Source organism: Hemitrygon akajei, chromosome 3 (genome assembly GCF_048418815.1).
Source record: "Hemitrygon akajei chromosome 3, sHemAka1.3, whole genome shotgun sequence".
Lineage (NCBI taxonomy): Eukaryota > Metazoa > Chordata > Chondrichthyes > Myliobatiformes > Dasyatidae > Hemitrygon > Hemitrygon akajei.
The window spans coordinates 107,827,545-107,854,228 of NC_133126.1; the positions used below are offsets into that span (position 1 = coordinate 107,827,545).

The window sequence follows — 26,684 nt, forward strand, 5'->3', positions numbered from 1 at the left end:
GAGGTGTTGTGGATAGTGTGGAGAGCTGTCAGAGGTTACAGCAGGACATTGATAGGATGCAAAACTGGGCTGAGAAGTGGCAGATGGAGTTCAACCCAGATAAGTGTGAGGTGGTTCATTTTGATAGGTCAAATATGATGGCAGAATATAATATTAATGGTAAGATTCTTACCAGTGTGGAGGAGCAGAGGGATCTTGGGGTCCGAGTCCATAGGATGCTCAATGCAGCTGCACAGGTTGACTGTGTTGATAAGTGGTTTCATCAATCGTGGAATTGAATTTAGGTGCCCAGAGGTAATTTTGCAGCTATATAAGACCCTGGTGAGACCCCACTTGGAGTACTGTGCTCAGTTCTGGTCACCTCACTACAGGAAGGATGTGGAAGCCATTGAAAGGGTGCAGAGGAGATTTACAAAAATGTTGCCTGGATTGGGGAGCATGCCTTATGAGAATAGGTTGAGTGAACTCGGCCTTTTCTCCTTGGAGTGGTGGAGGATAAGAGGTGCCCTAGTAAAGATGTATAAGATGATGAGATGCATTGATCGTGTGGATAGTCAGAGGCTTTTTCCCAGGGCTGAAATGGCTAACATGAGAGGGCACAGTTTTAAGGTGTTTGAAAGTAGGTACAGAGGAGATGTCAGGGGTACAGGGGTAAGTTTTTTTTTTACACAGACTGGTGAGTACGTAGAATGGACTGCCAGCAACGGTGGTGGAGTCTTTTAAGAGTATCCTGCATAGGTACATAGAGCTTAGAAAAATAAGAGGGCTATAGGCAATGTTCCCTTTAATTTTCAGTAGCCAGTGTGTGCAAAAATCTTACGTTGTGCAAAATTTTTCTCCTGTGACAAAAGTATGTGTGCACTGAATGCACACATGGCATAGTTTATGTATGTTTACAAAATATTTGACATAACTGCACAGAATAACAACTAAATAACATACATATTTAACCCACTCAGTTATTTTTTTCTCTCTCCTGTCTTTGGCATTTGCCCATTCTTTGTAAATTCTATCTAGACAAATAGAACTTACTTCCAATTGATAGCTTCTGACTCTCATTAACATATCAAATAACATTCACCTAAATGGTTTCTGAGCTTGTTTTTGAGTTGGTTCGTTAGGCTAAAACCTCGCTTACAGTCCGCACTAGACATAAGAAAGGTTCCCCTAGTATCCATCAACTGTGCAAGGTTGCAAAACTGTTCATTTTGAAGTACAAATGCCACCATTTGAGCAAAGTTTGAAATCAGTTTGGATTTAATTTCTTGCATGGAGAATTTGAAACCATTAAGATGTCTAACTATTACAAGTATTTTCAGCTAGAAAATCGTGATATTTTAGACATAAGGCATTAACTTGTTCATCGCTAAATGTGAAGTTTAAGATAAGAACACTGTCCGCCACAGATGGCTACCGCTGTGATGCAGCTGTAGAAACTGGAACAGGAAAGGTGAGGTGACGTAAATTAGTGACGTGCATTGTGGTATTTGAAAAACCGACTAACTAGTTAACAGAAACATTTAACTAAAAGATTATTTTCAATAAGTATAATTATTGATTACTACATTGTTTTAGGTAACTAACCTTTTGTGCGCACATTAATTTCTTTTGTGCGCTAGTTGAGAAACGTGTGCACGCGCAAAGCTTAAAGGGAGCATAGGCTATGGGCAACGTTGGGTAATTTCTAAGTAAATACATGTTTGGCACAGCATTGTGGGCTGAAGGGCCTGTAGTGCTGTTGGTTTTCTCTGTTCTATATTTCTATGTTTCAACCATTGAGATGAATAAATGTACAAGTTTTGTAATGGAGGGAAACTATTCTTCTCCACGCACATGGAATAATGTGTTTTCTGTTCTTATTTGGTGGTCATGAGATGATTTTGCTGCAGGCTTCAGGAGTAGCAGTTAGCCTGAAATATCATTTGCTTTCTGTATAGGTACCCTCTTACAAAGACTCTTGCTTTCTTACGAAGTTGTATATCTGTTCAATTTACATATTATCACAATGAGCATCTGGTTTATATCAGTGAACTACTGATGCCCTGACAGGAGGGCCAACAACTGGAATCAGTGAGAGCCTGTGTTCCATGTACAAATCATGCAGAAATTGGCTTCACTTGGTGCAGATCATCCAATATATATTTAATTCTTTTATGAAAGTGGGCAAATGCTAGAATGCACTCTTCATGTGATTGTGCTTGATTGTTCTTTGATGATCAAAAGAAGATTTAATGTTATCTGTACCACACAATTTTTGGAGGTAAAATGAAGTATTATAAGTACTATAAGACATGGAAGCAAAATAAGGCACCTCGGGTGTGTGCTAAGCCCACTGTTCTACTCTCTGTATACACATGACTGTGTGGCTAGGCATAGCTCAAATGCCATCCAGAAATTTGTTGACGATACAACCATAGTTGGTAGAATCTCAGGTGGTGATGAGAGGGCTTACAGGAATGAGATATGCCAACTAGTAGAGTGGTGTCACAGCAACAATCTGGCACTCAACATCAGTAAGACGAAAGACTGATTGTGGACTTTAGGAAGAGCAAGATGAAGGAACACATACCAATCCTCATAGAGGGGTCAGAAGTGGAGAGAGTGAGCAGCTTCAAGTTCCTGGGTGTCAAGATCTCTGAGGATCTAACCTGGTCCCGACATATCGACGTAGTTATAAAGAAGGCAAGACAGTGGCTATACTTCAGTCGGAGTTTGAAGAGATTTGGCATGTCAACAAATATACTCAAAAACTTCTATAGTTGTACTGTGGAGAGCTTTCTGACAGGCTGCATCACTGTATGGTGTGGAGGGGCTACTGCACAGGACCGAAAGTAGCTGCAGAAGGTTGTATATCTAGACAGCTCCATCTTGGGCACTAGCCTACAAAGTACCTAGGACATCTTCGGGGAGTGTCCATTATTAAGAACCTCCAGCACTCAAAGCATGCCCTTTTCTCACTGTTACCATTAGGTAGGAGGTACAGAAGCCTGAAGGCACACACTCAGCGATTCAGGAGCAGCTTCTTCCCCTCTGCCATCTGATTCCTATTTGGACATTAAAGCTTTGGACACTACTTCGCTTTTTTTAATATACAGTATTTCTGTTTTTGCATGTTTTTTAAAATCTATTCAATATAAATAATTGATTTACTTGTTTACTATTATGATTTATTTTATAATTTTTGCTCTGTTAGGTTATGTATTGTGTTGAACTGCTGCTGCTAAGTTAGCAAATTTCATGTCACATGCCGGTGATAATAAACCTGATTCTGATTCAGCCCATTGAGTTTGCGTCCTCCCTCATTTCCTCATGGCTGATTTATTATCCCTCTCAAACCCATTCCTCTGCCTTCTCCTTTCAACGTTTGATGTCCTGACTCATCAAGAACCTATCAACCTCTACTTTAAAATAGCCTCCACAGCCATCTGTGGCAATGAATTCCACAAATTCACCACGCTTTGGCTAAAGAAATTTCTTCTTGTCTCTGGTGTAGATGGATGTTGTTTGATTCTGGAGCTGTGCGCATCTTTTCCACATCCACTCTATCTCAGCCTTTCAATATTCAATAGGTTTCATTGAGATTCCACCATATTCTTCTAAACTCCAGTGAGTACAGGCCCAGAACTATCAAGCGCTCCTCATACATTAACCCTTTCATTTGCAGAATCATTCTGGTGAGCCTTCTGTGGACCCTGTGCAATGCCAGCACATCCTTTCTCAGATAAGGAGCCCAAAATTGCTCACAATACTTGAAGTGCAGTCAAACCATGCTTTATTAAGCCTCAGCATTACATCTTTGTTCTTATATTCTTCTTGAAATTATAGCTAACATTGCAATTCCTTTCTTTACCACTGACTCAGCCTACAAGTTTACCTTTAGGGAATCCTATACAGGGACTTTGCACCTCTGATTTTTGAATTTTCTCCCTGTTAGAACATAGTCTACGTCTTTATTCCTTCTGCCTAAGTGCATGACCATACAATTCCTTACACTATATTCCATCTACCACTTATTTGCCCATTCTCCCAATCTGTCTTAAGTCCTTCTGCAGATTCCCTGATTCCTCAATATTGCCTGCCACTCCACCTATCTTCATATCATCTGCAACCTTGGCTACAAGGTTATTGATTCTGGTCATCCAAATCATTGATCTATAATGTGAAAAGAAGCAGTGCCAAAGCAGACCCCGCAGAACACCACTCATCACAGGCAGCCAACCAGAAGTGGCCCCCTTCATTCCCACTCTTTGTCTCCAGCCAGTCAGCTGATCTTCTATTCATGCTAGCATCTTCCTTTGCAATACTTGTTATCTTGTTAACGAGCCTCATGTGTGGTACCTTGTCAAAGGCCTTCTGAAAGTCCAAGTACACAAATTAAGCGATTCTCCTTTGTCTATCCTGCCTTCTGTAACTGCACTACATAATCACCTACCTTATTTTGTATACTGCATGCATTCAAATATAACACCTTCAGTCTTGTATTCATAACCCTTTTCAATTTTGCCCCCATGTTATATTTCATTTCATTCCACTGAATGCAATTTAGCCCTATGATCTGCCTGTCCTTCCTCACAGTCTCACTACATAACATATTGACTTGTATACCAATTGCCCCATCATCAGCCTTATCACTCTGGTTCCCACACCCCTGCCAAATTAGTTTAAAACTTCCCCAGCAGTCTAGCAAACCTGCCCACAAGGATATTGGTCCCTTTCAGGTTCAGGTGTAACCCATTCTTTTTTTGTGCAGGTCATACAGTACCTTCCCCAGAAGAGATCCTAAAAAATCCAGAAATCTGACTCTCTGCCCCCACACCAATGCCTCAGCCATGCATTCCTCTGCCAAGTCTTTGTATCGTTATCTTCATTGGTGCGTGGCACAGACAGGGATCAAGAGGTTACTATCCTGGATGTCCTGCTTTTCAGCTTTCTACTTAACTTCTGATATTCTCTCTTCAGGACCTCCTCCCTATGTCATTGGCATTGCCAATATTGTTGCCTCTCTTGCTACCTAAGGAAGGGCTCTGCTGCTGACACAGCTTCAGAACCTGCTGCAGATTGCTCAAACACTTCTTGTAGTTCACAGATCACACTAATAGGGAGCATGTAGCTGCTGAATTGCTCATATAATTGGAATCTCAATGGTAGCATGGCTGACTGCACTCCATTAGGAACCTTTCTAGGAGAATTATGGATGGATCTGCAGTAATGCCAGCAGCTGCCACACCAGTGTCAATGATCTCTGCACAATGGGGGATACAGTGCATCCAAAATGAGAAGGTATTTAAAAAGTGCTCAGGAATTTGGAAACATTTAAAATAAAGAAAAACTAAGTAGTAGAAAGCTCAAAAATTAGACACTCTGAAGTCATTTGTTTATTACTATCTTGGGCTTTTGACTCCTGGCACTGTATCACAGTGTTCCCCCAGTCACAATTAGAAGGCTCTTTCCATTCTCTCTGAGTTCACTCAAACTTTATGCTGACTCATGACCCTGGATGGACTGGTTTTAGAGTTGTCATGGTAGGAGGTGATGATGCCCTGGTAAAGTCTGAACTTGCCCACCATTACCAGTGAGGAAGTGCACATCACCTCTGGGGTCGAGCTCATAGATTATGGGTTCTGGCTCCCATTAAGCTCTGACAGAGCTTGGGGATGGGTTCCTCCATAATAATTTCCATTTCTTCTATTGATGAAGCAAGTCTTGACAGTGCACCCATATTCTCAATTTATGTCTACATCAGTTGGTTACAGCAGTACCCTCAGAGACACCAGAAACCACAAACTCTGTATTCTGGAGAAACCTACAAGATGGGTCAGGCAGCATCACTGGAGAGAAATGGACAGTCGATGTTTCTGGTTGAGATCCTTTATCTGGACAGTCTACATGAAGGAATTTCTCCAATTCCTAAGACCACAGCCTTATTTTTTCATCTTAAAATCTTTTTTATTAATTATTATTGAAGATTAACAGAAAAAGATACATTAAGTCAATATATCATTATGTACAATAAGGAATTAAATTAGCAAATAGCTTTGTTAATCAGTTAAGCAATATATCAATAATAATAAGAGAAAATAAAATGTTAATATGTTTTTAAAAGAAAAAGAAGGAAAAGATAGAACCCCTGCTGACTAAAAAAAACCCTACTAACTGGGAAAAAAAAGCAAAAAAAAAACCCATTGGGAGCACAACCCTGGAGCTTGACATCATACAACCTTCCATTAAATAAAACATCAATCCGCCAACTCCAATCCACTTAAAGAAAAAATCAAAAGGAAACCATATTAATTAACTCAAATTCAGATGATAGTAGCAGGCGAGTGAACCCCACCTTTTCTCAAAATCAAATCAAGGATCAAAAGTTCGACTTCTGATTTTCTCCAAACTGAGACATAACATCACCTGAGAAAACCATTGTATCAAAGTAGGAGCAGAAGCACCTTTCCATTTCAACAAAATAGCCTTACTGGTCAATAATGTAACAAATGCAATTACATGTTGGTCTGATGGAGAAATAACATGAATATATTACTGGATTAGACCAAATAAAACTGTCAATTTATTAGGTTGTAAATTAATTTTTAAAACTTTAGAAATTGTAGAAAAAATAGCCACAGTCTTATAATTAATATCCCAGAGGTAGAGCAAAATTGGGTACTGTTACAACTTTTCTTTTGCACAAAGCAGTTTTTTTCTCAATGTGCAGGTGCATCTTTACATGAGGACATCTGGCAAAGTTCGTATATGAGGAGGAATGGGGGAGGAAGTGAAAGAAGGTTTGGTGTCATGTGAAGATCAGGGTCCAGCAATGATGTCCTCCAAACACCCTTTACACCATTTGGTTGTTGACATGAACTCTTAAGCCCTTTATGATTTTGTGTGATAGGTGCAGGGAGGAGGAACTGAGTTAAAGTTTCAGCCAAGATCATAAAGAAGGGGCAAAATGGGCAATCCTTTGCCAGTTTCTTGTGTCCTTTCTTCCCATTTTTGAAACCGAGCCTCATTCTGTGGCTGCCTCCTCTGCTTTCAGCATTTCTGACTTGATCTAAGTAAGACAAAACAACAGACCCATTCCTTTTTACTGTTTACAAATCCTCTTCCAATTGATTGCATTTAAAACTAATAATTAGTGCTGAACACGTTGCACTTGTTAATATTACGCAAATCATCTTCTGTGCTGTTTTACCTCAATATGTTTGAAGTTATTGAACAAATGTATGTTATGTGTCGCTGGGTGCAGTGTAGTTTGGTGTCTTTGTTAAAGAAAAAGAACTTGTTTTAACTGGCTGACACATTTCCTACTGTTGTGATATGAAAGCCATTTAGAATTGTATTTTACTGTCACATTCAGCTGATGTTTATTGGCAATAATTTCTAGTTATCTGTTTTAGTATTATTACTGTTAAATATTGTCACATTAAATTTTCAGTTTAAATATATGGAAGTAATTTCAAGGTCTATCATATAAGAAGCAACTTGTTGATTTTCTTATTTAGTTTATTTTTTTTAAGATACTGAATTTCAATTTTGAACCACATTAAACTAGTAAGAATTTTGACCTCAAACTGAGTTGGATGGCACCTTCAGCCTGGAAGGGATTGGTGGTGGTTGTTCTGAGGAGGATGCTCAGCTGTTAACTCAGTTCAGGTCTATTAGAACCTCAAGGTTATAGTGTGATTCAGATCCTCACCAAGCATGGCGAGGGCAGCTGCTGAATTTCAGGTTCTTGCTTGTCAAGGAGTTGCTCTTCACTGACTGATCGACAGAAACCATGTGATATATCACCAATGAAATAGCACAGGATCTTGTCAAAATACGAGTGGGAGGCCATGACGTGGCGTGAGGCAGCAACCATCACTTTGTACCGCTTCCCAATGCATTCAAGACACTTTGTACAGAGGGGATTGTGGAATGGTTCGGATGTTTATGAGGAAATGAAGTAAACTCACAAGGAAAATAGAATGAAGAGTAGGAAAGTTGAGAATATGGGAAGGCAGCTGTGTGTAGCATAAATATCTTTTTGGGTCAGTTGGACAGTTACTTCAGTGTGGGACCCCACCCCTGACCCCAACAGCTCTGGGCATCACCAGTCTGCCGACACCACTATCGCCAATGCCGGTTCCAAAGATCCTGAGTGGATCCAGAACCTGGATTCCAACGCTGTCAATACCAGTTCCTACAACCCTGAACACCCTCAGACTGCTGATTGCACAGCCTCTAGCTCCATCTCCAACCTGAACCTGACTCCAACCTGGCACTCAAGGCTGAGGTTGGAGATGGAGCTAGAGGCTGTGCGATTAACAGTCTGAGGGTGTTCAGGGTTGTAGGAACCGGCACTGACTGGCAGCACCTCCGGGCTAAGACTTTATGTGCTGCCACTAAACTCCTAGTCTCCCTTCCCCCCCCCCCCCCCCACCACTCTGCAACCCCATTTCTTTCAGGCCCCGCCGTCAGCTCTTGGGTCCTTAGAACCGCCGTCTTCCCCGAACACCCCAACCCTCCTCTCTCCTCTGACACCACCAATCCCCTTCCCCTCTCTGATTCCAGCTTTAATCCTTGCCATTCCTTCACCATTCCCTCTGACATGCCCCTTTCTGAGCAGAATGTTTTGTTCTTAGTAAGAGCCTGAACTTTGTCCCCCTTCACCCACCACGATATTGGGCTCTTCTTCTGTTGCCTCCATCTCTGAGCCCACTTCTTTGGCAAGAATTCACACCCTATGCCGATGATCCTTTCTACTGTCTTCAACCCTCCTCTCTTGGACACCTCACTCCGGTTCTCTGCCTGTTCGGGATCTTTTCATCTCCAACTGCTCGACTTCAGCATTCCTCTCTTTTCTAATCTTACCCCTTCTGAACCACTGCCCACCACTCTCTCCACACCAATCCGAACCTCATCCTCATGAAACACGTAGACAAAGGGAGTGCTATTGTAGTGTAGCGGACTGACCTTTACATTGCTGAGATCAGATGGAAACTCTCATACTCTTCATACCTATCCCTCGAGAGAATCCCACTCCCCACCATCAGAAAATTGTCTCCGACACCATCACTGACCTCATCCAGTCTGGAGAACTTCTATGTACTGCCACCAAACTCATAGTTCCTTTGCCCCACACTGCTTGCTTCTTCCTCCTATCCAAGATCCACAAACCTGACTGATGGATACACCTATTGTCTCTGCCTGCTCCAGCCCTACTGAACCCGTGTCCTCAAATCTTAATTAGTTTCTATCCCCCTTGGTTCAGTCCCTTCCTACCTACATCTAAGACACTTCTCGTGCCCTTGATCACCTAAGTAACTTTTAATTCCCTGGCCTTGACTGCCATAAATGTTCAATTCCTATGCATTTTATACTTCGTCAAAGCACTCCACTTCTTTTTCAATGAAAAAAAACCCAACCAGTTCCCGTCCACCACCACCTACCTCTGTCTGCCAGAACTGGTCCTCACCCTCAACAATTCCTCCCACCCACTTTTTCAAAACTCGGGTAGCCGTGGCACTTGCATTTTCCCCAGCAATAGCTGCCTCTTTGGCTACATAGAACTGTCCATGTTCGAAACCTTCCCTGTTTATACCCTTAAGTCTTCCTCTAGTATATTGAGGCTGCTTCATGCACCTTTTCTGAGCTCATCATTTTATTAACTTTGCCCCTAACTTCCACCCTGCCCTTAAATTCAGTAGGTTCAACTCTGATTCCTCCCTCCCTTTTCTTGATCTCTGTCTCCATCTCTGGAGACAAACTCTGAACTGACATCTTTTATAAACCTACTGTTTTCCACTGTTATCTTGACTATACCTCTTTCCACCCCATATCCTGTTTTTAAAAAAAAATGCTATTCCCTTTTCAGTTTTTTCCCTCCCTCCCTCTGTTGATGATGTCCACATCTGTATCCCCTCTATTTCCTGAACACCTGTGTTCGCCCCATCTTCCTGCCACCTTAACAGTGATACAACCCGTCACCCTCTGTATCCAACACATTATGCTCTGCAATGTTCACCATTTCCAAAGGGATCCTACCACCAAACATGCTTTTACTACCCCTTCCCTCTGCTTCCCGTAGTCATCGCTCCCTCCGTGTTACCTGTGTCCATTTGTCTCTGTCCCTGGCACATATCCCTGCAAAAGGCCTAAGTGCTACACTTGCCCCTACACCACGTCCCTCAACTCCACTGAGAACCCCAGGTGAGGCAACACCTCACTTGCAAATCTGCTGGTGCATGTTGTGTCCAGTGCTACGGATTTTGCTTCCTCGACATTGGTGAGACCCTTTGTATATATGGGGAGCGCTTCATCGAGCACCTCTGCACCTTCTGCTACAATTGGGACTTCCCAGTGGCCAAACATTTTAATTCCGATTCCCGTTCCGTGTCAGTCCTTAGCCTCCTCGTGCCCAGGTGAGCCCCCCTCAGAGTGGAGGAGCAACACTTTGTATTCTGTCTGGGTAGCCTCCAACCTGATAGCATGAATATTGATTACTCCTTCTGGTTAAGAAATTATTTCCTTCCCCCTCCCCTCTTCTTCGATACCCACTCTGGCCTCTTACCTCTTGTCACCTGCCTGTCACCCCTCACAAGTCTTCTCCTTCTATTCTCCTCTCCTATCAGATTCCTGCTTCTCCATCCCTAGACCTTTCCCCACCCTTCTGTCCACGCAAATCACCTTCCAGTAACGTCCTCCCCCCTCCCCCATATTTTTTCTAGCATCTTTCCCCCCTTTCTCCTCGGTCCTGTAGAAATGTCTCAGCCTGCAACATTGACTATCTATTCATTTCCATAGATGCTGCCTGATGTGCTGAATTTCTCCAGATCTTTGTGTGCTTAGGATTTCCAGCACTTGCAGACTTTCTCATGTTTATAAACTCTGTGTAATTCAGTGGTGTGTAATTTTCCTATTAAGACAATAGGATGTAGGAGCAGAATTGGGCCAGTTGACCCAGTACTGCTTACAGTACTCCAAGTGTGATTGACCAATGTCTTATAAACGCTAGGTATTGTACCCTTGCTTCTATAATGTAGCCCTCTACTTCTGAGAAGGTTGAAGAGAGCTGGACTATGCACATCTATAGTCGTGTTATTTTACAGAAGCACAGTAGAAAGCATCCTAACATGCTGCGTCACTGCGGTACAGAAACTGCACTGTGGTGAACAGGAAGGCTCTACAATGGGTAGTCAAAACTGCCCAGTGCATCACTGGCGCTAGCCTGCCCGCCATCATGGGCATGCAGTATATTCAGAAAGGTGCTGGGAAACTGCCAGTATCAGGAAGCATCCCAACCACCCTGCTAATGTTATATTTGTTCCACTCCCAAAAAGGGAGAAGACTACACAACATCCACACTTGGACCCCCAGACAAAAACACAGTTAACTTTTCCAAGCAATAAGGCTGATCAAAACCTCCACCCACTAGCCTACCTGTCCACATCCCCAAACACCATTACTTTATCATTTCCTGTCAGAGTCACCTTATGTACAGACACTCCTGTGCCTAATGTCCCTTTATGGACATACAGTCAATCTGTATGACTCCCAAGTCCCTCTGCACTTCTAAATTCTGAATTTGCTCCCATTTAGGAAACAGTCTATGCCTTTATTGCTTTGATCAAAGTGCATGACCATACACTTCCCGATACTGCATTGCGTCTGCACTTTGCCCATTCTCCTAATCTGTCCAAGTCCTTCTGCAAACTCCTTGCCCCTCTTTGTATCAACCATAAGCTTGGCCACATAGCCATTGATTCTCCCTTCCAGGTTATTAACACATCACTTGAAAAGTAGTGGCTGGATCCTGCAGAATAGCGGAATGGTAGAATAGCGGAAGCCAATCAGAAAATTATTACTGGCAATGTTCCATGCCCATAATCTATGGAGAGGACCACCAGCCTCTACTACAAAACCACCAGATATTAGTGAGCCTGGAAGGGTGGCTTGCTTTAACCCAGACCTCAGTGAAGCCTGTGTGATGTTGATGGCCATTAAGTTCTGTGAGCTGAGAAGTTTCATTCAATAGTGCACTTGGCCCCCACCAGAGTGATGTAGGTGCAAACCCAGAAAGCATCTTGGATGCCTAAAGCTAAAGCAAACTTAATGTGTTGTTTTGTACAGAGGTGCCAACATTATTTCTGTGGGCAGGGGAGAACACCTGTGATTCTGTCCCCATGATTCCACTGCGGTTATGCTGCCCTTCCATTGTCCCTGAATGGTGTGGTGGAAAGTATCCGCAAGGCCAGTCCAATGTCAATGCTCGGCTCACCACCTGAAAACCACAGGTGAGGATCCTGAATATTTAGTTTATTAAAATGCTTATCCTTGTGTTTAATTCCTGTTAGGATGGTGCCGACAAGACTAAGTTGTATCAGGATTAAACAATTTAAAGTATGCACCCCTACAGCTGATCAATAAATGCACGTTCAGTTCAGGACTAATCTGGGTATTTCCTGAGCTCATATGATAACAGACAAGTATGAATGGCCATGCGTTTATCTGCACCTGAAACAACACAGTGATAAGCTTTCATACCTGGTGGTGTAATAAAGTTATAACCATTCTCTGTGAATAAGGACCTTTATCAATTCAAAATTAATTTGGAATTTTAATGATGCCTTTCGATTATTCAAAGCGAACATCCTGTTTGGATGCTTGAATAAATAATAAGTGTTACAGATTGAGCAATTTAAAACTGTGTTCTGTAATTTTTTTATCTTTCCAGGCTGAATGCAGTAAAGCATTTATTGAAGTTGAGCTACACAGCATAGTTAGATCGGAGATAGTGATGGGGTGTTAGCTCGGGCCTGTGTATTTTTAATGAGAGAATGCATTTACATATTTAGCATTGTGCTGGCTATTAGGAGACTTTGAGGTGAGAGAGGAAGAGGGAGAGAAAGCACAGCAGTAGAAAGACAGGAAGATTGAGATAGCATTCTACACCTGGGTTTGCGAATGGTTAAAGCAGCTAAACACATTGATGGAGTTCAATGTAATCAAAGTATACAAGGAATGGACTAGGGTTCTACACATCTTATTTCCTGGCATACTCTTCCAGAATATTCTGTTGGAAGGTATTATTAATAAAGCTCCACAGGTCTTAAGCTCATCATTGATTTTACTGGGTTGTGTGATTTTGTTCTGCAACTTGCTCAATCTATCCTCCTGTTCCTTAATGATTTTTGTTGACCACATTCATCTATCCCTTCCTCAACTTTGCTAATAAGATGATATACTGTCCTTCCCAGTGTGAGAAGATAATATACTCCCAAGACAGTGCATCATGTTCTCACGCTGCTGTATCAGATTATATCTGTTTTAACAGCCTAACCCTCTAATGATCTGGGGAAACCAATTCGAGATGTATAAAATTGATTACCCCATTCAACTTTTTAATTAAAAAAAACACTATTGATCAAGTCTACAGTATCAATATTTAATGCTATAAGTGCCAAGCTAAATCTGCCAGATTCTTGCTACTGATTAATCATGGAGCTCCGTATGCCATAACTTTATAAAATTTTCATGGCTTCACAAGACTAAATTTCCTAGCGGATATTTTCAGGGGCAACTGAATTAAAATGCTTCAGACAATGTTGAGGAAATTTTGTTTTCAACCTGTGCAATGATTCATTAAGGAGGAGTTTTGCATTTATATAGACCCTTTCATATCCTTGCAACAATCAAAAATAAATTATCGTTTTTTTTTTAAAGTGTTACTGAAATAAATTAGGGAACCTATAACCAATTTGTACACTGCAAGGTTCCACAGACAGTGATGATTCAGTGACCAAATGATCAGTTGTTGGAAGAGGATAAGTATTACCTGGGCCATGGAAGTTTTATTAAATAGTGTTGCATTTATTTGAGTCCAAGCAGGATCCCAGTGAATTCCAGTATTCAAGAGAAGGCTCCTCCGACAAAGCAGCACTCATTCAGTAATTCACGAGTGCCAGCCTAGATTTGGTGTTTTCATATCTGGCGAGAGATTTAAATCCTATGATTTAATTCTGAAGCAAGAATGCTGTGAATGGATTTGTGGGTGACACCATATAAACCTTTAGTTGTGTAGTCATAGAGGACTTGTTCATATCTTTAAAAGTAACAGTGAATGTATACTGATAATTGCAGGATTGCAGTGGTAGTTTTTTGAGTTATAGTACAGCACCAACTGAATGGAGTTGTAAATATCTTCTGTATTTCTGAAGATAATATCCGTTTATTTAAAAGATGTGGATAGGTACATGGAGAGAAAAGACTTAGAGGGATATGGACTGAATGCAAGCAAATGGAACTTGACACCTTGGTTAACATTGGTGAGTTGGGCCAAAGGGCCTGTTTCTCTGCTGACTCTATAACTTGATAGCTGAACAATACACTGGAGTTCCAAGACTGGGTTTGAAACGGGTGAGGAAAAGTCACCAGTTCGTCTTTAACTTCCTTTCAGACTTGGCTGTTTGGGGCTTAATGAAAGTCTTAGTAAAAAGGCTTAATTGTGCTTGGACTCACTGTGCTAAAGAAAAGAAATTCCATCAGGGTTTCTGTCCCTGATTGCAACTATCCACAAGCTAGTGTTAATTGATGGTGACATTGGGTTTTGCCATATCATGTTTCATAGTAAACTACCCAATCTGTGTCTGATGCCAACATGGGGAAAAATTGGCATCTATTGGAGGGGAGGGAAGCCAGCAAGTGGATTTTTTTAACAGATATTTTGTTTCAAGAAGTTGAATGTTTCAAAGAATATACCTCTGACACAGCAGTATGTTCTTTGAATGCCATGCTGCAATCTTCATCAGTGTAAACCCACAGATACTGTGAGTGACATCCAGTTCTTCCAATTCATGGTTTGGGAGGTGGCACAACCAATGTTGTTCTGTAACTCGGCCGTCCACTATTAAAACTGCAGAGATGTAACTGGATAAGGTACTCATTACCTCAGTCTGTTTCTTCCTGTTTTCTTCTTTAGGATTCTCATAATTTTGGGAAGGTAGATTGCTTATGGATTGTTTGGCTTCTAATCCAAGTACTGACCATAAGATCTGAACTCTGTAATTCACAAAATTAACCACAGCGAACAAAAAAAGTTATTTCATTTATTGTGGAATCCAAGAGATTGTTAGATTAACAGTTTGGAGAACAAAAATAAAAGGAAGAAACAGGATGAGTATATTTCAAGGGGATTTTTGGGATGGTGCCCATTTAAGTGGTTCTGGAAGAAGATCACTGTGTTACATCACAGGGCCTGGGATTTGAGTTCAGAAGCATCTCAGACAGATGGGATAAGGCCCTCCTCCTGCTAGCAGCTGTGAGATTTACTGACTGAAGCGAGCCTGGGCTATCTTAGTGACCTCCCAATAGACGTGATTCCACTGAGATGAGCTGCCACTCATAGCATGGCACATGCACAAACAAAAAGGGATATTTACTCAGAATTAGATACAAAGATCTGGAACAACTGATTTAGTCATGGCAGTTTAACGAATGCTAATTTGACTAATTAACCATAAATTGTCACATCTACGTACATGAATCCACCTGTGTGTTTGTGAGATAGGAGCACAAGCTGAAGATGCCTTCAGCTGAGAGGAAATGGCATGTTCTGGCCATGGGCTCCCACTGAGACCTGGGATGGAACTGCTCCAGGTGTGTAATTCCGGATGGTCTGACATATAGAAAACAAGAATCAAAGGGTGTGGGGTGCTCACAGTTCCAAAGTTTATGCCAGAAGTTAGTGCCAGCACTATCTCTTCTGTGCAAAAATCCTTTAAACAGTACATGCTGCCTTGGCTGAACTGACTCAAACTGAGTTGTGCTCGTGATCAGTTCATCTGTTCCCATGGCTGAAGAGCAAACACCGGTCAGGGTGACTGACACCCTTTGCTGGGTGTTACATGCAGTGCCAGGTGCTGTCAGAACTCAGATGGACTAGGCTGTGCTTATCCACACATCACATGAATTTAATGTGGAAGAGAGGAGGCATTTAGGGAAGCAAAAGATCTGCTCACCTTTATTACAGATCAATGTCACTGGTTAAATTGGACCGTAGTGAGAGCATGTCTGGATTACAATGTACAATTTTAGTGTCCTTAATAATGAAGATATACTTGCCTTAGAGGGAATTCAAAAAAGGTTCACTGCCTGATTCCTGGATTGAGATGTGTTGTTCTACAAGGAGCGGTTCAGTAGACTAGGCAGCATGCTTTAAGACAGTGAAGTAAATAATTTGATAATTATGTCCTCCCTCAAAAAGTTATTGGAAAGCTTTATTGATGCTCAGTTTTTGAACACAAGCCAATATAGACAAACACAGAGGTCATACGTGGGGACAATGTGGGAAAATAAAGCAGAAGTAGTTCAGTAATCATTTAAACTGGGGATTTACTTTTGATTTTTTAAATTATTTATAAACAATTGAAGTGAAAGCAGAACTGCTTTTTGAACAGTGGTCAAAATGGACTAATTGGGTAATAGTGAGTCATTTTGCTTCCCAATTGGTGTGGGAAGGTAGTGAGTGAGGAGCATTGAGAGTGTGGGAGTGTGATGATTTATGATGAGGTCATGCAATAAATCTGGAATGTTTGCAGTTACACTTGGCAACCCTGATGGGTTAGAACTGGGGGAAGGACAAGGCAAGGATCAGGTGACTGACGTCTTAGTTCCTCATGTGCCCCAAGTATATGTGTATGAAATGGGGCTGATATGTGAGGGGAATGGGGGAAGGAAAGTGGGAATAACAGAATTACTATGATGAGGTATTTTCACAACACTTGTTGATACAGCTTGGGGGTAAAAAGCTCAGCAACATGTTTAGTCAAGGAGTTCATTCACACATTGAAACCAAAATAGTGCAATTAATAATTGGTTTAATCCAGGAATATTGCAGCTGGATCTATTGTTTTAAAGTCCATTGTCAAGTTTGAGTTTTGACTTTTTGGTGTCTTTGTACAAGCCAAGCGAGGAGGACTACAGCGGACAACACGAGTGGTCTCCAGTGTGACTTTCCATTTTACTGGTCTGAGAATTCACAAGAAATTTTTCACTGATGTTGGGATGTTTCTGGTAGCAATCTGGACTACAACAGGACAGTTTAGCTCAGCCCACTGACTGAGAATAGGGTCTTGTTGCATTTTGACACTGACCACAATGTTTAATTCTCTCAACCCGGAACTGTTTCCAATTCATTCACAGGAGGAACTTACGGATTGAAAGCATGCACCTGCCCACTGTTAATGTTGGTGATTTACTGTGTTGTCCAGAAGAAAGCTGAGAGTCAAACTCTTAGCAATATGGCTTGAGTATCAGGTACAGGTCAGGTCTTGATTTTTTAAAAAAAAGAGCTGGTCTATGTTAACTAAAGGCCAGTGAAGATTTTGAAGATCCTTCTTGTTTGTACCAGCTTGTGAAGATCCTTCATGTTTTGTATTACTCCTGATGACAGGAGTTCCCATTTATATTCCCATTTATGTGGGAATTTGCATGTCTTCGGATCATCAGTCCAGTAATTTTCTGTAACTACTCGGCTTTCATACCCTGGCCCAAACTATGGTTAGTTGCTTTAATCCCTTGTTCACACTTGTACCAATTGGGTGCTGAGAAGCTTGCCATTTAATTGGAAAATGAGAATCTGTCTCAGGTTTAGATTGAAGCTGTTCAAAGGTCATGAAGTGTTCATTCCAACACTGATCGTCAAGTAGTCCCAATTAACCCACTTTGTCAGAATAACAATGTCGGTGTGTTTCGTTAGTGGAGAGGCAGTTGGCACCACAGCCTCATTGGATAGATGCTTAATGGGTTGACAAGTTGTCTTCTTTGTCTTTCAGAGACTTTGTTGGATACTCGGGTGGCCACAGCTGAACTGGGATGGACGGCATATCCTTCATCTGGGGTAAGAGCATTTCAACCCATGGGCACCTGACAATGATAGTTCTTCACCTAGGTAGGTGGGGGAGAAAAGCATTGTGAGAAAGTGAGGAGGAAGGAAGAAAGACAGCCAGCTGGTGACAGGGCACTCTGATACACTTTACAGTCAACTAATTGGCATAAAAGCCATTGAGGTACATCTCCATTTTTGAGCAATATTTGTTTAAAGGATGTAAAGGTGAGCTTTGGTCAGGACATCAAGATACTTTCCTGCAAAATATTGCTCCAGTGCCTATTTATTGCCAACCTGTTGACAGTGGGTGTGAAAGTTCCAATCACCCTACAGGATCCTGAACTTATATAAAGGAAAAAGTCAACTGTGTTGTCATGTGGATGAGGTACAGGTATAATATAAAACTTGCTTGGAGCCACATCACAAACATGTAGGTTTAGACAATGCATGGAATATATAGTACAATTATATAAGACAGTGAAGGGAGAGGTGGGGGGGAAGATTATGTAAAAGCAAAATCTAATTTAAAAAAAGACAATCTGAGGCAAGTCTGTGGTAGTGAAAGAGAAGGTCTGTAGTGTTTCATTGCTGAGGTAGGTTAGGGTTGTGCAGTCTGTTTCAACAACTTGATGGTTGTAGTTGTCCCAGACCTAGTGGTGTGAGATTTCAAGCATCTGTACCACCTGCCTGAAGGTTGCAGTCAGAAGAGAACATGACCTGGATAGTGAGGAACCTCGATGATAAATGTGGCTTCCTTGAAGCAGGACATCCTGTAGATGTTGTCAGTGATGGGGAGTGCTGTGCCTGTGTTGGACCAGGCTGTGTCTACTACTCTCTGCTGTCTCTTGCATTCATGTGTATTGGAAATGGCCATAGTGGAACCCATCAGGATACTTTGAATTGTGAATCCATGTAGGTTTGTCAGAGTATTTGGTGACATGCCAAACTTCTAACAAGGTAGAGGTACTGGCATACCTTCTTCATGATGCATCAATCTGTGGGGCCCAGGATAGGTCATTCATGTTGATAACACCCAGGAATTTGAAATTGCTCGCTATCTCCCCTCTGATCCACTAATGAGAAGTGTTGTGGTCTCCTGACTTCCCCTTTTGGAAGATTTTTGTTGTATTCCTCCATAGCCTTATCCTAAAGAAATTTATTTAGTGTTTTAAATCAGTCAGGTCACAGTGCTCATGAGAATATAAACTAGTTGTGTATTCTGTGCCAATAATTCAACCTGTAATTCTCCAGATTATTGTAACATGAAAATGTTGCACTGCCTCCAAATCCAGAATCTCTTCCTTGAGCTTTGTTATTGAGTTGATAATATCAGACTCTGATTCTCTCACTACAGACAGAACAGAAGGGGGAGCAGAATATTCACTTTTCTTTGATATAAGTGGTGTAAAGATACTGCCAAAGAAGTGAAAAGATAGAACTACTTGAACATCTCCAAACCTATCATTAAATCGGTGCACTTCACTAGTTGTGAAAACAGTAATTATCTGCATTCTTCACTCTAATAAACCATCGTTTTTGGAATTCTGACTCACCAGAGCTTTATGGAAATCATCTATCTGTAAAACAAACATTATGCATGTAATTGGTGGGGAAAGGGAGATGATAGAGTGCCATATCTGTTTGATTGAGTCACCCAGAGCCCTCACCTGAAAACAGCACCTTACCTTCAGCACGGTCAACTTCCAGATAGACCAGAGAATGATACTGCAGAGAAATAAGCCATTTGGCCCAACTGGTGCATCCCGACCATGATTCCTATCCAAGTTACTCCCATTTACTTGTGTTTGGCCGATATGCTTCGGAGTCTTTCCTGTCCGTGGACCTGTCCAAGTTTCTTATAAAAGTTGTAATTGTACCTGCCATTCCTCTGGTAGATCATTCCATACACAGAAAAAAGTTGCTCCTCTGGTTCTTATTGAATAATTTCCTTCTTAGCTTAAACTACATCTTCTAGTACTTGATTTCCAACCATGAGGCATTTACCCTATCTTTACCCCTCATGATTTAATACTTTTCTTAAAAAGTATTTGCTCCTCAAGTGCAACTCTGTGTTTTCCAGAAATCACTTTGGAAAATTGCCAATGGCCATGGCACTTCCTCTATGTTTTTCTGGCACTTACTGTCTCAGTGTAGAAGCTTTGAATTCAAGAGTAACACCTCAATACAGTATCAGGACAGTACAGCACTTTTCACTAAGTTACAGTATTTATATATTTCTGCCATAGGTCAATCCACCAGCAAAGCCATAAAATGGCCTTTCAATGTTCGGGTCCTGCTTCCTAGTGTATTCTGCTACTCATGACTCAGAATTGAATGTTGTGCTGTGCAGTCCTCTATGGACTGCTACTCCATGAGCTTTGTCTCTTCTATGGACTGCTACTCCATGAGCTTTGTCTCCTCTGTGTTGCGTACCTCATTCAAGCTCTACATCAGACCAGTAATTCTCAGTCTTTGGCCCATGTCCCAAGAGTGAACCGTGAGAATGGAAAAATGGATTGCAGCTGAAAATACAAGACTTGCCCTGAAATGGCTGCTGCTATGATGCAAGCAGGCTACTTCCAGCAAGGCACAGAAATTGCTACCCCTTCTACATTTTTTCTGATGGATGGGGGATTACCTGCAGTTTAATAAAATGATTTGTCTATATTTTTGATAGTCTTGAATGTAAATGTATTCACTCTTAGCTTACAGTATGAATCCAGTTCAGCACTTCAAATCATTCTTGTGTTCACCTATAGAATTCAGTTGGTTTACATGAGAGGCATGTCAGCCAGTTAGGGTTACAGTATATTTTTTTCTAAGCAAACCTTCTTTCTGGTTGAAACTGTCTGGTTTCCTGTAGCTGTCTCAATTTGTAATTCCATGTTAAAAAGTAGAAAGTGGTTTCAGCCAGAGCTCATTGACGTTCATCTTGCATAAGGTCAGCTTCAGAACTCTCCAGAGCAATGATCTCTGGAATAACTCGAGTCTGTCGGACTGCAACTTGTGACTTTCCATAAACGTTTAAAACTTTCAAGCTCACTTATATGTAATAGTAGTAAATGCCGTCCCTGCTGTCCATACCAGTAACTAATTAATTTGAGGGCCAAATTACTTGTACGTTTTCTACTAAAACTGTTTGCAGTGTTACACCTGGTCATTGATGTCTTAAATATGATCCAAGCACAAAAAAACTGAGAACACTGCTCTGGAGTGTGAGGATCAGCAAGTCTTTCCACATCTACTCTGTTTGTGCCTTTCAACATTCGAAAGATTTCAATGAGGAACCCCCCCCCGCACCAACCGTCTAAATTCCAGTGAGTACAGGCTCAGAGCTATCAAATGCTCATCATATGATAACCCTTTCATTCCCAGAATCATCCTTGTGAACCACTCTCCAATGCAAGCGCATCTTTTAGATGAGGGGCCCAAAACTGTTCACAATACTCAAAGTGAGGCCTCACTAGTGCCTTAGCATCAGATCCATGCTCTTCTATTCCAGACCTCTTGAAATGAATGCTAACATTGCATTTGCCTTCCTCACCACCGACTCAACCTGCAATTTAACTTTCAGTGTGTTCTGCACAAGGACTTCCAAGTCCCTTTGCATCTCAGATTTTTGGATTTTCTCCCCGTTTAAAAAATAATCTACACATTTATTTCTACTATCAAAGTGCATGACCATGCATTTTCCAACATTGTATTTCATTTGCCACTTTCTTGCCCATTCTCCTAATCTATCTAGGCCCTTCTGCAGCCTACCTGTTCCCTCAACACTACCTGCCCTTCCACCAATCTTCATATTACCTGCAAATTTGGCAACAAAGCCATCTATTCCATCATCTAAATCATTGATATACAGCATAAAAAGAAGTGGTCCAATTCCTGCAGAACACCACTAGTCATTGGCAGTGAACCAGAAAAGGATTCCTGTACTCTGTGCATTGGGATGTAATACTTTGAGTACTATATTTGCTACCTTTTTGATTCTGTGGAAACTATTGTGACCTCCTGACTCTGGTACCTGGGAGGCAACATACCATCTGGGTGTGACGTTTATGTCCACAGAATCTCTTATCTGTTCCTCAGACTACTGAGATCCCAATCACTACCATTTCCCTCTTCTCCCTCTTTCCCTTCAGCACCACAAACCCATGCTCTGGTCTATGTGGCATTCCCCTTGGAGGTTATCCCCACAACAATATTCAAAACTGTATACTTATTATTTAAGGGGATGGCCATTGGGGTACTGTGCACTATCTGTCTATCCACCTTCCCATTCCTTCTCCTGTCAGCTACCCCCTCCTCCAAATGGGGGGTCACTACTTCCCTGTAACTCTCACTGATTATCTCCTCACTCTCCCATACAAGCCGAAGGTCATCCAGCTGCTGCTGTAGATCCCTAAAGTGCTCTTCAAAGAGCTGCAACCAGGTGCACTTTACACATTTCAACCGTGGGAAACATATTCTCTGTCCCCTCTATCTTTGCCTCTCATAATCTTGGGTAAAGCTCTCAGATCTCCCCTCAGCATCTGAGCGTGCCAGGGTCTAGGACATCTTGGATCAAATCCTCACTATTCTTAAAGGGTGAGCAGCCTGATGTCGTGTACCAATGACATGGGTAGGAAGAGTGGCGAGGTGGCATTAGGTGCTAACTTAAAGGGCAGAATTTCCAGGGTTATGATCTCAGGATTGCTATGCATGCCACGTGCTAGTGAGGCCAGAAATAGGAAGGCCATACAGTTTAACACTTGGCTGAGGAGTTGGGGTAGGCTTCAGATTTTTGGATCATTGCACTCTCTTCCGGGGAAGGTGGGACCTGTACAGAAGAGGTAGTTGCACCTAAATTGGAGGGAGACTAATGACCAAGCACAGGGGGGGGGGGGGGGGGTTTAAATCAGAGTGACAAAGATGTGAACCAGAGTGCCAGAGCAGATAGTGGACAGGTTGTGGAGAGAGATGTTGTTAAGACCTCAGACCTCACGAATCAAAAGATTGAGCATGGCAGGAGTAACATTTTGAGTTAAGTATATTTCAATTTAGGCCACAACAAAGAGGTTTCTCGCAGGTCGGTGATGCTTGTTTAAAAGTACTGAAGGGTGAAGTGGCCAGTGTTGAGAGTAAACCAATGGTGTGAGTAGGAGTGTCAGGCTTTGGCTCAAAGGAGTTAGCGGTTTGGAGGAGCTGTTGGCTGTGGATAAGTTTCTGTTGAGGTTCTTTTTTTTTTAATCTTGCTGTACCTAATGCAGTAACTAGCTGTTGTGTGTTCTTCATGTCAGATGTTGGAGTCCTGGGAGACCCAGAGTCTCCCAGGGAACTATATCTGTGTGAAGTGCATTGGCTGCAGCACCTTGAATACTGTGAACCCAAGGGGGATCAATATTCTCCCAGGCAGCTGATGGGGAGGGTATAAAGCTAAGTTGGCTGGAGGGGTAGGTACTAGAGTGAAGGGACTCAGGATAGAACTGATGGTTTTTTAAAAAAAGCAAAGATAGTGTGCAGTCAGACTGTCAGAAAGGACAGGCAGATGATAGGATGGAATTGCAGCCAGCAGGGTGAGGATCAGAGCATTATGGATGCAGAATCAAAAAGCGTAGAAAATATAGTACTCTAAGTGTGATATCTCAATGCACAGAGTCTAAAACATAAGGTGGATGATCTTGTTGCACTGTTGCAGATTGTCATGTATGATGTTGTGGCTGAAGAATGGTTCTAGTTGGGAGCTGAATGTCCAAGGTTATAGGAAGGTCAACAGAGGGGGTGGCGTGGCTCGGCTGGTAAAGAATGGCATCAAGTCATTAGAAAGATGTTACATGGGATCAGAAGCTGTTGAGTCCTTGTGGGTTGAGTTAAGAAACTGCAAGAGTAAAAGGATCCTGATGGCAGTTATATACAGGCTTCCAAACAATAACTGGGATGTGGACCATAGATTACAAAAGGAAGTAGAAAGGGCGTGTCAAAAGGGCAATGTTGTGATAGTCATGGGAGATTTCAACATTCAGGTTGATTAGGAAAATCGGGTTGGAAGTGGATCTCAAGAAAGTGAGTTTGTTGAATGCCTAATGAGATGGCTCTTTAGAGCAGTTTGACATTGAACATACTAAGGGATCAGCTGTACTAGATTGTGTGTTATGTAATGACCCAGAGGCGATTAGGGAGCTTAAGGTAAAAGAACCCTTAAGAGGCAATGATCACAATATGATTGAGTTCACCTTGAATTTTGATAGGGAGAAAGCAAAATCAAATGTAGCAGTATTTCAGTGGAGTAAAGGAAACTACAGTAGTATGAGAGAGGAGTTGGCCAAAGTAAATTGGAAGGAAATGCTGGTAGGGATGACAGCAGAGTGGGAATGGTGTGAGTTTCTGGGAAAACTGAGTAAGGTGCAGGATAGATGTATTCCAAAAACAAAGAAATACTCAGATGACAAAATAGTATGACTGTGGCTGACAAGGGAAGTCAGAGCTAATTTAAAAACAAAAGAGAGGGCATACAACAAGACAAAAATTAGCAGAATGGTAAAGAATTTTTTTTCAGGTATCCGTTAGTCTCGTGAGACCATGGATTTGCTCTTTGGAAGGTTTCCAGGGCGCAGGCCTGGGCAGGGTTGTATGGGAGACTGGCAGTTGCCCAAGCTGCAAGCCATGTAAAGAATTGGGAAGCTTTTAAAATCCCACAGAGAGCAACTAAAATAATCATTAGGATGGAAAAGATGAAATATGAAAGCAAGTTTGCAAATAATATCAAAGTGGATAGTAAAAGGTTTTTCAAGTGGATGTAGGATCGCTAGAAAATGAGGCTGGAGAAATAATAGCGGGGGGGGCAAGGAGATGGCAGATGAACTAAATGAGTGTTTTGCATCAGTCTTTGCTGTGGAAGACACTAATAGTGTGCCAGATGTTGAAGGGTGTGAAGGAAGGGAAGTGAGTGCAGTTACCATTACAAGGGAGAAGGTGCTCAAAAATCTGAAAGACCTAAAGGTACATAAGTCACCCGGTCCAGATGAACTGCACCATAGGGTTCTGAAAGAGGTAGCGGAAGAGATTGTGGAGGCATTAGTAGTGATCTTTAAAATAATCATTGGACTGTGGCATGGTGCCAGAGGACTGGAAAATTTCAAATGTCACTTCACTGTACTGGTCAGGGAGAGTGAGGAGGTGATAGAGAGGAGCTATAGGCAAGTAGTCACTCCGAGGCCTGGGGAGACAGATAAGGAGGTAACAGAGGGAAGGGTAAGAAGCAGGTGCTAGAGAGTACCCCTGTGGCTGTCCCCCTTAACAATAAGTACTCCTGTTTGAGAACTGTTGGGGGAGACTGTCCACCTGGGGGAGGCAACAGTGGTCATACCCCGGCACAGAGTCTGGTCCTGTGACTCAGAAGGGTAGGGAAAGGAAGAGGATGGCAGCAGTGATAGGGGACTCTATAATTAGGGGGTCAGACAGGCGATTCTGTGGACGCAGGAAAGAAATACAGATGGTAGTTTGCCTCCCAGGTGCCAGGGTCCGGGATATTTCTGATCGCGTCCACGATATCTTGAAGTGGGAAGGAGAATAGCCAGAGGTTGTGGTACATATTGGTACCAACGACATAGGTAGGAAAAGGGAGGAGGTCCTGAAAACAGACTACAGGGAGTTAGGAAGGAAGTTGAGAAGCAGGACCACAAAGGTAATCATCCCGGGATTACTACCTGTGCCATGTGACAGTGGGTATAGGAATAGAATGAGGTGAAGGTTAAATGAGTGGCTGAGGGATTGGAGCAGGGGGCAGGGATTCAGATTTCTGGATCATTTGGACCTCTTCTGGGGTAGGTGTAACCTGTACAAAAAGGATGGGTTGCACTTGAATCCCAGGGGGACCAATATCCTGGTGAGCAGGTTTGCTAAGGCTATTGGGGAGAGTTTAACCGAGAATTGCTGGGGGGTGGGAACTGAACTGAAGTGATGAAGGAAAGGGAGGTTGGCTCACACATAGAGAAAGCTTGGAGACTGTGCGAAAGGGCGGATAGGCAGGTGATAGAAAAAAGACGCACTCAGACCGATGGTTTGAGATGTATCTATTTTAATGCAAGGAGTATTATGAATAAAGTGGATGAGATTAGAGTGTGGATTGGCATTTGGAGCGATGATGTTGTGGCCATTACAGACACTTGGATGGTGCAGTGGCAGGAACGACTACTTCAAGTGCCAGGCTTTAGATGTTTCAGAAAGGACAGGGAGGGAGACTAGAGTTGCAGGTGTGGCACTGTTGATCAGAGATAGTGTCACGACTGGAGAAAAGGAGTAAGTCAAGGAGGGGTTGTCTACAGAGTCTCTGCGGGTGGAAGTTAGGAATAGGAAGCGGTGAATAGCTCTACTGGGTGTTTTTATAGACTACCCAATAGTAACATGGACATCGAGGAGCAGATAGGGAGACAGATTCTGGAAAGGAGTAATAATATACAGGGTTGTTGTGGTGGGAGATTTTAATTTCCCAAATATTGATTGGCAATTCCTTAGAGTGAGGTGTTTAAAAGGAGTGGAGTTTGTTAGGTGTGTTTAGGAAGCTTTCTTGACACAATATGTAGATAAGTCTACAAGAGGAGAGACTGTATTTGATTTGGTATTGGGAAATGAACCTGGTCAGCTGTCAGGTCTCTCAGTGGGAGAGCATTTTGGATATAGTGATCACAATTCTTTCTCCTTTACCATAAGTATTGGAGAAGGATAGGAACAGACAAGTTAGCGAAATGTTTAATTCGAGTAAGGGGAAATATGAGGCTATCAGGCAGGAACTTGGAAGCATAAATTGGAAAGAGATGTTCGCAGGGAAACATACGGAAGAAAT

General features: G+C 42.1%; 1 protein-coding gene across 5 annotated transcripts in view; it reads left to right on the top strand.

Annotated features, from left to right (window-relative positions):
- The window catches only part of ephb1 (EPH receptor B1), a 649,893-nt gene that overhangs the window by 110,321 nt on the left and 512,888 nt on the right, over positions 1-26,684 (top strand). For all 5 annotated transcript variants that reach the window (XR_012098311.1, XM_073040563.1, XM_073040562.1 and 2 more), the window contains exon 2: positions 17,811-17,875. Coding sequence is in view for 4 of the 5 variants with exons in the window: in XM_073040563.1 (XP_072896664.1) it covers positions 17,811-17,875 (65 nt within the window). In the remaining variant the exon portion in view is untranslated. The remainder of the gene's footprint in view (positions 1-17,810; positions 17,876-26,684) is intronic.